Source organism: Ptychodera flava, chromosome 10 (genome assembly GCF_041260155.1).
Source record: "Ptychodera flava strain L36383 chromosome 10, AS_Pfla_20210202, whole genome shotgun sequence".
NCBI lineage: Eukaryota > Metazoa > Hemichordata > Enteropneusta > Ptychoderidae > Ptychodera > Ptychodera flava.
This window is the reverse complement of record NC_091937.1, coordinates 15,424,501-15,437,457: the sequence shown is the minus strand read 5'-3', so window position 1 is coordinate 15,437,457 and position 12,957 is coordinate 15,424,501. Positions and strand designations below refer to the sequence as shown.

At 38.6% G+C, this 12,957-nt stretch overlaps 1 protein-coding gene across 3 annotated transcripts in view; it reads right to left on the bottom strand.

Moving 5' to 3' along the window:
- Nucleotides 1–4,511: 4,511 nt before the first annotated feature.
- Nucleotides 4,512–12,957, bottom strand: part of LOC139142102 (xaa-Pro aminopeptidase 1-like) — a 28,768-nt gene continuing 20,322 nt past the window's right edge. The window contains exons 13-21 of one of the 3 annotated variants that reach the window (XM_070711921.1): nucleotides 12,662–12,739; nucleotides 11,547–11,618; nucleotides 10,892–10,955; nucleotides 10,268–10,337; nucleotides 9,818–9,922; nucleotides 8,050–8,121; nucleotides 6,942–7,018; nucleotides 6,511–6,609; nucleotides 4,512–5,911 (exon numbers count right to left, since the gene is read on the bottom strand). In XM_070711921.1, the coding sequence (XP_070568022.1) occupies nucleotides 5,696–5,911; nucleotides 6,511–6,609; nucleotides 6,942–7,018; nucleotides 8,050–8,121; nucleotides 9,818–9,922; nucleotides 10,268–10,337; nucleotides 10,892–10,955; nucleotides 11,547–11,618; nucleotides 12,662–12,739 (853 nt within the window). In that variant the 3' untranslated portion in view covers nucleotides 4,512–5,695. Of the gene's footprint in view, nucleotides 5,912–6,510; nucleotides 6,610–6,941; nucleotides 7,019–7,898; nucleotides 7,956–8,049; nucleotides 8,122–9,817; nucleotides 9,923–10,267; nucleotides 10,338–10,891; nucleotides 10,956–11,546; nucleotides 11,619–12,661; nucleotides 12,740–12,829; nucleotides 12,908–12,957 lie in introns of all 3 variants that reach the window. The other 2 variants (XM_070711923.1, XM_070711924.1) reach the window with 2 other exon arrangements.

Sequence of the window (12,957 nt, the reverse complement as noted above, 5' to 3'; positions counted from 1 at the left end):
TCACAATGGGGACCCTAGAGCAGAGGTGAATCTCTCCCATCGGCGAAATGTCACATTAGTTGACGTAAATCCTTTTCTATGGAATTCTGAACATCAAAAACTATTAGCTTTCCAGAGTTGCATGTCATGTAGTTTCCAAATAAACTGTTTAAATTTATGCACAGACTATTAATAAGCACTTTCTGAGTATGCAAATCAACCGGTAATGGGTAATTATATATGAAGAATATTAATTGGCCTAATTCATATCGGTTCTCATGACTTCTGCTTTACTCACAGACGACATCCTAATATAACGTCTTGACATTTGATCGAGCAGATGATTTCCACAAACCCTTTGAGAAAACGCTCAACAGTGAAACACAAATTCTGCTGTTTAAAGCTTTATCCCTCTCTAGGTGAGTGTGTACATGGCAACATCAGTGTGCAACAGACGTTTGTTTTAGTGGGGGTTGGGGGCGTGTCAAACGTTTGTTTTCACTCTCGGCTCCCAAAGTTTGTTCACTGTCACTTCAAGGTACGTGAAGTGTTCAGTATCGATCAGAAAGTGACAAGACTCTTCAGATTTTGACAGATCCCGATCTTGATCTAATCAAACCTAATCTTACCCATGCTATTGTTATATGTCACACGAAACACTGCATGTCAACGTCGGTTGAATAAAGTGAATATACATGAACCCATTGTTATTTTTAAAATTCCCCTATGGGTCGCTGTAACTGCAACAGACTTGTGATAAAGAGGTTCAGCTTTCAAGCTTGTTTATAGAAGGAAATACTTGTCTTGAAAATATTGTTTTATCCAACAGTTGATTCCTGTCAATGAATCAACGACGGCAAACTATAGTTTATACTATTGTAAACCTCTAAAAGCTGTTTAATTTGTGGGCCTACGTTCACATTAAGTCCTTGATAATTGTCATCGCCCACTGCCAAAGGTACCCAGGACTGAATATTCGTATTATTTCGTGACTTTTCTTTGATAACAAGAATGCCAAATACCAAATACACAGTTTTGAAATATTGAATAGGCACGAAAGTTATTTTCGCTGGCTTGTGACGTCACTCTAAACCGAGTATCACTTGCATGGCAGGGAGTATCTGATTTTTTTAGTGTTTTCAAACTTTCTTATGCAGTTGGCGAAGTCACATCATCGACATAGCAGCTGAAAGTCGACCTATGGCTTTTGATTGCGTCATGCTATAGTGAACGATCACTTGCACTCCAAAGTTTAATTCCTCGAAATGTTACCATGACTACGTTTGACACCTGTCCAGAACTCCACGATTCGTGTTCAAGCCACTTGATATGGCTCGCTAAATTTAGATTTCACTTCATCGAAGCCAGTATAAAACAAGTCATAAATAACATCACATGTGTCTGGGAACAAATAAACAGCACAGACAGAGTCATGATAAACCTTTAATAACAGCTTGACACTAGCTCTCTGAGGGTTCAAAAATGTCCACCAGAACGACCACTATTAATATCTTTGGCGACGAACATTCTGATTCTGCGTGGACTCTTTAGGGTGTGCAATAGCAAATTGTGTGTTGATCTTGGGTATTTGAGATTTGCAAGCAGAGAAATATGTTTTTGTCATCAGTTTTGTCCAATTGATACTTAAAATGTTAAAGGGGGTGGTCGTCGGAACTGCGCGTGTGCGACTTTCTTGTTTATAAACAATGTATTTCATGCATGGTATCTATATGCATCACTTCAACATAGCTGCAACATATAAATTTTACAATATTCATTGTTAACAAGCATGTTTCAACTTTCATCAATCGCCAACGTACCCTAGATACAGTATTTAGATTGGTCGTAGGGGTCCTTGGCAACCTTTGAGCAGAGTTCCGACGACCATCCCCTTTTAATAGCTTAACGGTGTTTCATGTGTACGGACTTTGTGAAGTTTAATAAATAGATAAATTTAAAGGTATAAGCTTACCTAAAAAACGACTTCAAAAAACTGGCCCAATTGCATAATTTGACATGCCGGGCTGATTTGACAAACCTTTATAAATTATTCAATAAAAAGATTTGCATGCACAAGTACCGAACTTAATTGCTATTGAACTCTCTTTTCCTTATCCCTATATCAACACTACATGCAGATATCATTAACGTCAATATAAGAGTCGTTATGCGGTATCATTGAAAAATTGTTTTCTTCAACTTGTTGCAGAAACAAAAATATATTATCTTATGCCCTAAAATGGAAACTTTTGTCACTATCACATCTACATCCCCAGTGTGTAGATCTTGCCTTCTGTTGCATGTCAAGTCCTGCATGACATTTATACACAGATGGCTCTCAAGGGATTCCGTGTGACTTTTAAATCCCCTTTACCATTTTGAGGAATCATCAGTTATTCGCCATTCTTGTAAACGTCAGGCGATAAGAATAGACAAATGTTTGAACACGTGGACAAAATGACGCGACTCACAAGTTTGAGATCAGCCATTTGTCTATTTTCTAGACACTGTATCACAAGAAAGTGACTTTACTTTAGAATGGCCCGTGCCCGTACGTAAAGCCATTCACTCTTTAAAACAGCATTATCATCCATGTCATGACATTCCCGATTCAGAAGATTAAACCGTCCGTCAAAATAGGTCATCTTCTGTAATTATTGACATTAGTTTGTGTGAGTAAACAATGGGTGTAGCAGTGCCAACATCCTCTGAATTAACGGTGGGGATGCATGCATTTCAAAATAACACTGGTCTCCTATGGTGACCTGCTTGGCAGTCTTCAACTTTTCGAACGACTATTTTTACCCGCGGCAGTATCCATATAACTAGCTTTTTTTCTGCAGTGAAGAAGGAAATTATGATTCTTGACAAAATCGCGATGGATACATGTAATCGACGTTTTTAAAGCATAAAATCATTATTGTTTTTAACAAATGCTGAAACACATCCAGTAAGATAAAATTTTCTGAAGATTTTGTGCAAATCTTTCCATTTTATCGTCAAAGCCTATATTGAAGTGGGGCAAAGTTCACAGCATTGTGATGTAAACAAGGAGCCTGTCAGAGAGAACCACGGTGGAATGAAACAACCTTCAATATTGTGTGTCATAAATTGGACACAAAAACCTGCATATTGGCATCTTTATGAGGGGCCTACTCGTCCGAATCACGCTAAACAAAACAACTGCCATTTTGCAATTATACGGTGTCACAGTATCCTATAAAATATGAAATACAACTTTGAGTTTATCAAGGATGTCATTTTTGTATTCAGAATTATCAGGTGTTGACATTTTTTCATGTTATCATCTGTCTGTCAATCTATGAGGGTTATGGGAAATTTTGAAAGCTGATAGCTAGCGATATCTTTGCATGCGGGCTGATGTCAAGATAGTGAGAAAGAACTCTGACTGTAACAAAATTCATGTGATTAAATGTTAACAAAAGATTATCGATAAACAATTGATGTACCGTGCCAAAATAACAGTGAAACAATAGGTCAGCCACGGGTGCGGGCACAGTTCGTCAACAGGGACTGAGCTTTGGCAAACGAAATAACAACATCAAAGTCTTGACAATGTTTGACATCCAACCCGACTTAAATAGGTGAAAAATCCTCCGCCATCTAGTATTTATGTACGCTTGTCGACAAGTCCGATCAGAATCGAAAATCAAGGTTTCCACTTTATTTTATTGACTGAAACGTCATTGCTCGTTTGAACGGCAAGAGTGATAGCCTGAAATTTCAGTTGGACTTCTGATGGCGACGCCTCCACAGTGGTTATGAGACCATTTACGAATAAGAAGTTCAAATTACTGATTATGTTACTAAGAAATTCTTATACCCGTCACAACCAACCTCGAATGTTTTGAACTTTGACACAGATTTGAATATTTTTTTTGTTGTGCTTAGGTATTTACATGAAGTAAAATTAGAGGATAAATCGAGAAAGTTATTTTTTGTGAGAGTTGAAAAATTGGAATTCATAGGTCAAACAAACACCGTAGCCATTGGCACACGTCCTTGCAGTTATCTTGACACCGATCGCCACTAACGTCAATTTCATGCTTTCACAGCGCAATTTTATCTCGGATAGCTTCTGTGCACGGTTAGGTGAGGGGGATGCGGTCGTCCCGTCTGCGACTGCGCGTACGGGACTGTGTGGGAGAGGCTATGTTTATGTCTATCAACAAGAAAGTCGCACAGTCGCAGACGAGACGACCCCTCCCTTTAACTATTCCTTCCTTGATGGTTCCACTTTCCACTGTGAAAAATTGCCCCAACAAAATATCGGAATGTACTGACAGCTCTTTGTTGGACAATTAGTATCATAAAAGAAAGCACTGATAATATTGTTGATGTAAACACGACGTTCTCGTAACAAACAAAAACACCATTTACACGGCCTTACCCGATTTTCTCTTCAACTTCTACCAATGTTTCTTGCTAATCTTTCATAATGGCGAGATTTTTGTCCCACAATCACGCTCGACACTCACTCATAAGAAATACACATCACACGACAACCCGTGTGAAATTACAAAATCATTTTATTTAATGTTTGAAATATTTAAAAATCTGTCTTGAGTACAACTCTGGTCGGCGTCAGAGGGCGAAATATCATCTTTAAGATTTGTCTAAAATATTTCGAAGGTACGCATTTCTGCCGAAGACTCCGGACATGACGCAAATGTGTTTTTTTTTTTATCAAAATTTGTAAAAGTAAAACAAAAATTTGTGAACCATGAAACTATCAATACTCCAGAAGAAAGTAACTCTGGACGTCCAAATTAAAGCTTCTCAGAAAAACACGAAATCCTAGGGGCAAATTTACAAGTTTGTAAAAAAAGTGCGATCGTTTGTTCCAGTTTACTGATTCACGGGGGTATAGAGCGTCTTTTGGATGAAAAGGGGCCTCCCTTGTCCGATAAATTTGTTATTTTCGATTGCACAGTTCAGTTTATCAGGAAAGTACTGTAATCTTTGCTGATGTGTGAACGGTGAGTCGCGGCCTTTTTTCCAAGTTTGGTCTACTCCAATATGTGTCAACTCTGCTACGTGTAACTAGGGACTGTGAATATACCATACGCTAAAAAAGCCATGAAGTTATGGAGAGAACTGAGGGACGAGAATAAGGTTCTTTCAAGAATCCTGAGTATTTAATTCCGATGAGCAAGCGAGTCCCTCTCTGGCATGTCGACACAAACCATCATAAGGACTACAAGACGCATTTCGTGAAAAAAAACAGCCAATAGGAAGATGGAACGACACTCTGCAGGAGTGACGCAAAGTCTAATCATTGGCGAGAAGATGTCTAAATATTAGTATAGTAATAACTGCAGACGATTGGTACTTTTTCGATTCGCTACCTACATTTTTGATTACAAGGTAAATCCATGTCATCGGCCACAAATATCAAGACAGGTTACTATCGTGAAGAAATCACTGTGATTCAAAAGCCCAATGAACACGTGTTAATTTTTTTTTTAAATACACGTGCACTTCCAGTTGACACTGTACACATATTTTGGGAATGGGACGATTTTGGCGCGAATGACATTTTTGTGACAGTACAATTAAAGTTTGGAAATACTTCGGGTAAGGTTTCACAATCCATAACCCAGCCAAAGAATTAAATAATCGGGGATTTCGTTCCGCTCGCCTAAATTGAAACTCTGGTATTGCTATACTTCACATGGGCGGACTGGTGTTCAACTCAGTTCATTGAGGTGAAAATTGAGACAACTGTCACGGTAACTAGGAGGATAACATTAGCGAAGATCGTCTGGGCACTATCGGTTGGAGAATCGTATGGAACGGGCACTGCCTCTGTTTGCCGTATCATCCAATCGTAGGCGTCCTCATTCTTCTCCTTCAGTCTGGGACCAACCTTTTCGCGAACTTTCTGGTGGTAGTCGTTCAACCAGTTCAACTGAGATAAAATGAATGAATGAATGAATGAAGAAATCATATGAATAGATAGATAGATAGATAGATAGATAGATAGATAGATAGATAGATAGATAGACAGACAGACAGACAGACAGATAGATAGACAGACAGACAGACAGACAGACAGACAGATAGATAGATAGATAGATAGATAGATAGATAGATAGATAGATAGATAGATAGATAGATAGATAGATAGATAGATAGATAGATAAATAAAACAAAACACTTTGCTTCAGGATGCATATAATCAAACAGCTAAACCGATTCGTGATAATCTAACAATCTGAATCATCCATACTGAAGCCCGGAAATAAAGCCATGTTGATGATAGAGTTTTAAGCAGTAAGACAGACGTGCGTGGGCAGAGGGACCGTCAAATCAAAAGACACTCTATCTTATCCCGGGAACCCGATCTGAAATTTGTCAATGTTTTATTTCAGTTGTGTTACAGTAAAATAGTCACAACCATTTCCAATGTCCAAGGGAAAAAAACCCGGATGTGCTATGTGACAATAGCGTGTTATCAGCACATTGTAAAGTCTCGCCGAAATCTCGCGGTAGTTGGCATAAACTTACCTCCTCGGGGGACATAATCTCATACATGATCAGTTTGGGTTCGAACGGTACAAACGCCACTTCTTCGAAAGTGAAATATTTCAAATCTCCAAAGTTGTTCTGAAAAGGAGAAAAACAATCTTGGAGTTTAATATTCGAGACGGGTATACTGGATAAGTGTCGGAAATTATCTCAAAGACTCTCATCTCGATGCTGTACTCATGACAGTGTTCATTTACCTAAGGATTTACACGGTGAAATCTACTTCGTACAGACGTAGTAATGCATTAAGACTTGCAGATTTACATTTCACTCTCTTAATTGAAAGTTCTTGCACACTTGAGGTACGTTACACATAAAATAACATACTACCAGAGCCGTGAGTGGACAGCGAGAACAAACAGAGGACGATTCAATACCTCACTAAAAGATGAAAGGGGGACCTAACGTACCGGTGTATCTGCCTGTACCACCATGAATACGGTTTCAAGACGGACGCCAAAGTCGTTGTCTTCATAGTAACCGGGCTCTAGAATGACACAGAGCAAAGTTAAAAGTCCAATATTCAGTAAGTTTCCTAGTATTTTTTCTGTTTGTAAAACACGGTTTCTTGTGCTTTTCACAAAATTACATCGAAACGTCCAATGATAAATGTGTTACATGTAACGAAGTCTTCAAGAGTGTTTTTTTTTAAACTTTATTTATTAACTCGATAACTCCATAGGTTACGAAAACCTCTTTTCATGGAGGTCGAGACACAAAAAGACATAAAACACAAATACAATCAAACATTAAAAGAGACACAGTACAAATCACGCAAGAAATGATACAGTGCGTGAGAAAACAGCATTAACAAGTTTCGATGTACTTGGTTAATAAATAATTATGACAAGCCTTTTTAAAATCATTAACATCTTCCAGATCCCTAAGATAAAAAGGTAAATTATATCCGATGTTTACAACTGTCATAGTCCGGACTAGATAATTTCATTTTTCAACAATAATATTGTATGATCTATATTTGGTCTATTCATATCTGGACTATGGAGAAACATACAGCCGGTGTTCGATAGAACTTATGCGCGTTGAAACCACAACTGTGCACTTATGTGTAACACATGCACTTTATGCAAATCAAGAAAGCAGGAATGGTTCATCACATGGGTGATAGAAAGTGATGTAGATACATTTGGGGCAGGGGTACATTAATCGCTCTAAGACGGCCTAGGAAATCTGATCGTTGGATGGTTTATCTTGCCATAAAATATCCCGGCAATTTGTTTCCAAATGCAAGACAGGGATTCATTGCATGTTCTTGGATGAGTCTCTAGGCACTCTCGGAATCCTAATTGTGTGTACTGATGAAAGTCTTGTAAAAGACACGCTTCTTGATCAGGAAGAAGACCTACCATTTGACTGAAAGACGTGTTCCTGCAGCGCTGTGTAACCCCCGATACTGAATGGACCTGAATACATCAACAATCAAATTCTTTTTTAATAAAATCAAGGAAAACGGTGTAAAAACAAAACCTGAACTCGTTCGTTTGCTCCAGACCTTACCGTCAGAGGAAAACATTCCGTACTCTAGTGGGGCTTGTCCCGGACGGTATCCGATGCTAATGCGGTGCGGCCCTGGATTCGAAACAAGAGTTTAATTTTGAGAAAATGAGTCTTCAAGGAGAATCTTGCATGTGCCATGCTAGATTTCATCCATTCGGCGCGTGATTGTGTGACATGGTAGGTACTACATGAGGATGAAAACACAAATATTTTTATATACATGCCAGAGAGGGACTATTGAAGTTTGCTAGCACATTCAGAATTTATGAATTTTGCATTGTGCAGGAAAAGCAAGCTTGTCAATGTCAGTAGTTTAACTGTAAAAGGAAAAAATGAAGTTTCAGCGGGATTAATGGAAACCATAATAGCATGCTGTAATGTGAAAGTGAAAAAAGAGTACTTGTGAACAAGCTATGAACATTTACTAGCACATTAAATGTTAGCGTTAGAAATATGCACAGTGCATGGCCTGACAGGGGCCATCTTTTCTTGTACGTACCGTAAAATATGGCTGCCCTGTCCGACATGCATCAACGACAGAGGGCGCCATTTTAATGCTACCATGGTTTGAGAGATGGGATGATTTTGATTGGGTGTTACTATGAGGGGATGAAATGAGTCTGCTACTTTAGGCACTAGCCGTCTTATGCCTGTCAGTGACAATTAACGAGGATGAGAACATGGAATAAAATGTAAATCTGCCACCAATGGCAACACGCAGCCGTAAAATTAATGCGCCAAGTTTAAAAAATTTTGCAATTCAGCAAAAAATTGTTAGTTTGTTGTGCCAAAGCTAGTTATTACTTTTGTTAGTGCCAGGAGAAGAGTACGGAGCATCTACGTTAACGCCAAGTCATTTCGCAAACGAACACTTCAAGCCATGGAAAGTATTGCTAGCAGAGAAAAAAGGCAGCTTGTAAAGGTTGGATCGAGACACAAACCATTTCTATTGCAGGAAGTAAAAAAAGAGAAAATAAAAGGAGAAAATCGTGCAGAGAAAGAGAGAGTGTTAGTATTCAAGGCATTACCTCAATACATGTTAGTTAAAGCGTAAGTTTCAAGTTAGAGAGTTAATTCCATGCATTGCATTGCGTAACCTTGACATTAAGGTTAAAGTTTCGAAAGTCAATATTTATGGCATGACTTTCACATTGAGCATTTGAACTTAATGTTTCGTTGACTTTCAAAGTTCGCAAGTACGCCCTCACTTTTTCCCGCCAAAACGAACTTTTAGCCGGAGAGTTTGTGGTTGCTACAACATCAAGGAACGATTGTGCGCCCCTTTGAAGTTGAGCAAAAGTGCGCCAAGGAATATATTGTCCATTACAAGACTATAAGTAGTGCTATATTTTGTACACATGATTGATGTAACGTTAGAGTCAAGCTAAGGCTGTCGTTGCATTGTTCTAACAAAGAGACACAGTGGTACAGCATAGCTTTGAACTTAAGACAATTAAAACATGAACATTGGCCTGAACTCATAAGGACCTCGATTCGAACTATGTTACATTAGTCAAATCTGCCAGAACCGTTGCTGTAACTGTACAGTATCAAAATAAATTTCATGTCTCATTAACACTATCTGAAACCTCTTTTTTCTTCTTTAAGATAAATCATGACGTCACCACACCCTACGCTGCCAATAACATGTTTGTTCAACATTTGAGCGAGTGGAGTCCCTTTCACCAGGTTCTGGTTTCGAATGCTGTCAGGGAGGTTGAATTCGACAGAGAGGTTGAATTGACAGAGAACGGCTCCGGTTTCTTACCTTCGTGTACGTTCAACATGGCGCCGAGGCCGTGACCTGTTCCGTGACGATAGTTCCAACCATGGTTCCAAAGATGTTGACGTGCGTGTACGTCAATGTCGCGACCTTAGAGTTAAAAAAACTGGAATTACTGAAGTACTCGCTCCAAAAGTAATTGACTTCAATGAACTTCACACATGGTCACCAGTTTAACCTCTGATACAGATCTTGTGCAATAGTAGTAAACTGTATTGCTTTAAGTCTTGGTTCGTACCAATACTTTACATGAAAAGTTTTCGTCATGTTGAAAACACCCGAATGTTATAAAGTCGATAGTGCATTAACCTGTAATCAAGGAATCATATTCATATAATTTTCGGCACGACGGCACAATAATTGGGTTCATAATCCAGGGTATGGATTAAGTTTGGGACTTTTCTTATGCAACACGAAGAAGCAAATATTTCATACCGTATGTTCCTTCTGGGAAGATGCATAGCGACAGATCGATGGCTCCCAGCATTACCCGAGTATACGCTTGCTGTAAACAATCCATATACACTATTATATCATAGCAGTATACTGATGGCGCAAATACTGCAATCTGATTGGTCGAGGAGTGAAAATAGCCGTGCTACATTCGCGATATTAGCACGGTTTGAACACGCACAAGCGCTCAGCTTAAAAAAGGAAATCCTTTTTAACGTTTCGCTCCAGAATTCCAATATACTGTTCTTTATCATGACAATCAACCCCTAAACAACGGTCTACCAATTGGTTTGACCAGTCCACTCCGTATATGTCTGGTTACATATGCCTGGTCTGAACTGGTCAAAATCTCGTGATATACCATCGTGGTACCAGATGTGGCAAATATAACATCCACATACAGATGTTGGGAAAACAGTGAATGAAAACAGTGCACACTGCTGTCACAAACGTGCACATTATTCACTTGTCTAGACAGAAAGTGTACTTCGGTCTATGAATCTATGATTGAGAGAGACTTTTGCATCTCATCAACATTGTTATCTATTGGACAGTTGACTGCTAAACTGTCGCTGAAACAATAAGAGAATTTTCGGGACTGTCTACCTTGTGTGCTTCTTTTGGTGTTCCGAAGTGCATCGTTCTCGTTGTATCTGTCGTTGTGCCGCATCTGTAACAGTAAATACACATCAGTATTGGGCGGTGTACAGATGCAGATGGCAAGACAAGCTCTATCTATGTGAACATAGATGATATTCGTGAGTTGACGATTTCAAGAGGCACAGTACTAGTACCTCTCTATCGAATATATCATCTTCAATATAATTTCGATTGAAAAGCCAGTTGAATTGTTCGGCCTTCTAAAATTTACCCAATCGGTGACTGACAAAAGCGATCTTTCTGTCAGCTGATAATCAGATAGGAGAAAAAAGCTACCAAAATTAATATGATTTTAAATTTTACACACTTCACATCCTGAGTTGACATATTGGAGATCGCGAATGAATGGTAAACTTTAAAACTGCATTTCTTGTTAAACCAAACATTGTGAACCTTAAAAATCTAGCGACTTTGTCCCTTTAATGCTCAGTACTACCATGAAACTGTCTTGCAAAAGCTTGTATCAGAACAAATTTACATACAATGATAGAAAACCTCTTAAAGCAGACAATCTCTCTCTCTCTCTCTCTCTCTCTCTCTCTCTCTCTCTCTCTCTCTCTCTCTCTCTCTCTCATTCTGGAAAAGCAAAAAAGTAACTTACTTGTACTGTCCACCAGAGTCGAGAAGATACATATCATCAGCAGTTATTTGAACATTGGTTTCGTTGGTTGATCTACGATAGAAAATGCACATCTGACAAGTTAGCAACAAGGACGAATCAAAAACGTTTGTGACGTATGCACAAAAACTTGCATCTTCTTTACCTATACTTTGGGATTAAGCTATTAACTCATTACGATACTTTGAGATAAAATTCGAATATATCTGTATGAAGGGGAGATAACTTCAAAGAAAAGCAGTAAGCAGATACGTTTCAAACTTTGCAAATTTGTAAAACACCCACGAGAGTAACACGATCTGATTTTTGGGGGGATAACTGCATGAGGTGAAATGCATTACTTTAGTCTAAGGTACCTGTGGCACTGACAAAACCTAGTAAACATCTCATCACCATAATAGAGCTAACTAAATTACTTGCTATGATTAATAACAAGACAAAGTAAGCGCGCATGTTTCTTCCAACTTTTCTCATCATGAAATAACCCTAAAATAGACTCAATCGCGTGATATGTGTTTTTATCAATTTTCATTCAGTTTCTTCTTTAACATAAGGCTCGATAGGTAGCAATTTCATTGATTAGTACAATAAAATCCTTAATATCCTTTATATGGAGAGTAAATGAAATATTTACATATCACGTTATTTAATGTTCGTCAGAATGTTAGTACATGGGAAAAGTATATAAGATATGCAACAAGTCCAACGAAGTCGAATGTCTAAGCAATTATGGTTGCTAACTACATTTAACCATGATATACGCTTGACCTTAGGATGTACAAGCTTGTAAATTTCAATCGGTGCAGTGTAGACAAGACTCCTGTAGTCCCTTCTTAAAGTAGATATTTTAGAACATGGTCACAGGAAACTGACGGGGTCATCTTCGTGTGGCAAAAATATGCTAACTTGCAGCACCTATCCACGTATAGTGATGACGTCAAACTTTCAGGTATGGAAAAATTCAAAACTCATCGCCGCATACAGGTGGTCAAATATAACAGCGCCAGACCCACGCGACCTCATTATATCAGAGGTTGTACCAAACAAGCAGTTGTACATCCTGCGGTCAAATTGCTTTAAATTATACTTTAACTTACGTGTAGTGGATAACAGCTCCGTTAGGACCGAAAGCAGATATTGAGCCGAAGCTTGGCATTACGAAATCGGGCTGTTCTCTAAGTTACCACAGATAAAGATAATATTTTAAGAGAATATATTATTACCGTACAGAAACAAGCATTACACTACCGAATGGTCCGACTTACTTATAATGAATAACAGCGCCGTTCGGTCCGAAGGCCGAAATTGAACCAAAACTTGGCATCACAAAGTCGGGCTGTTGTCTGCGTTTCAACAGAGAGTAACATTTAGTTGCTACGTCATTGGTTTGATT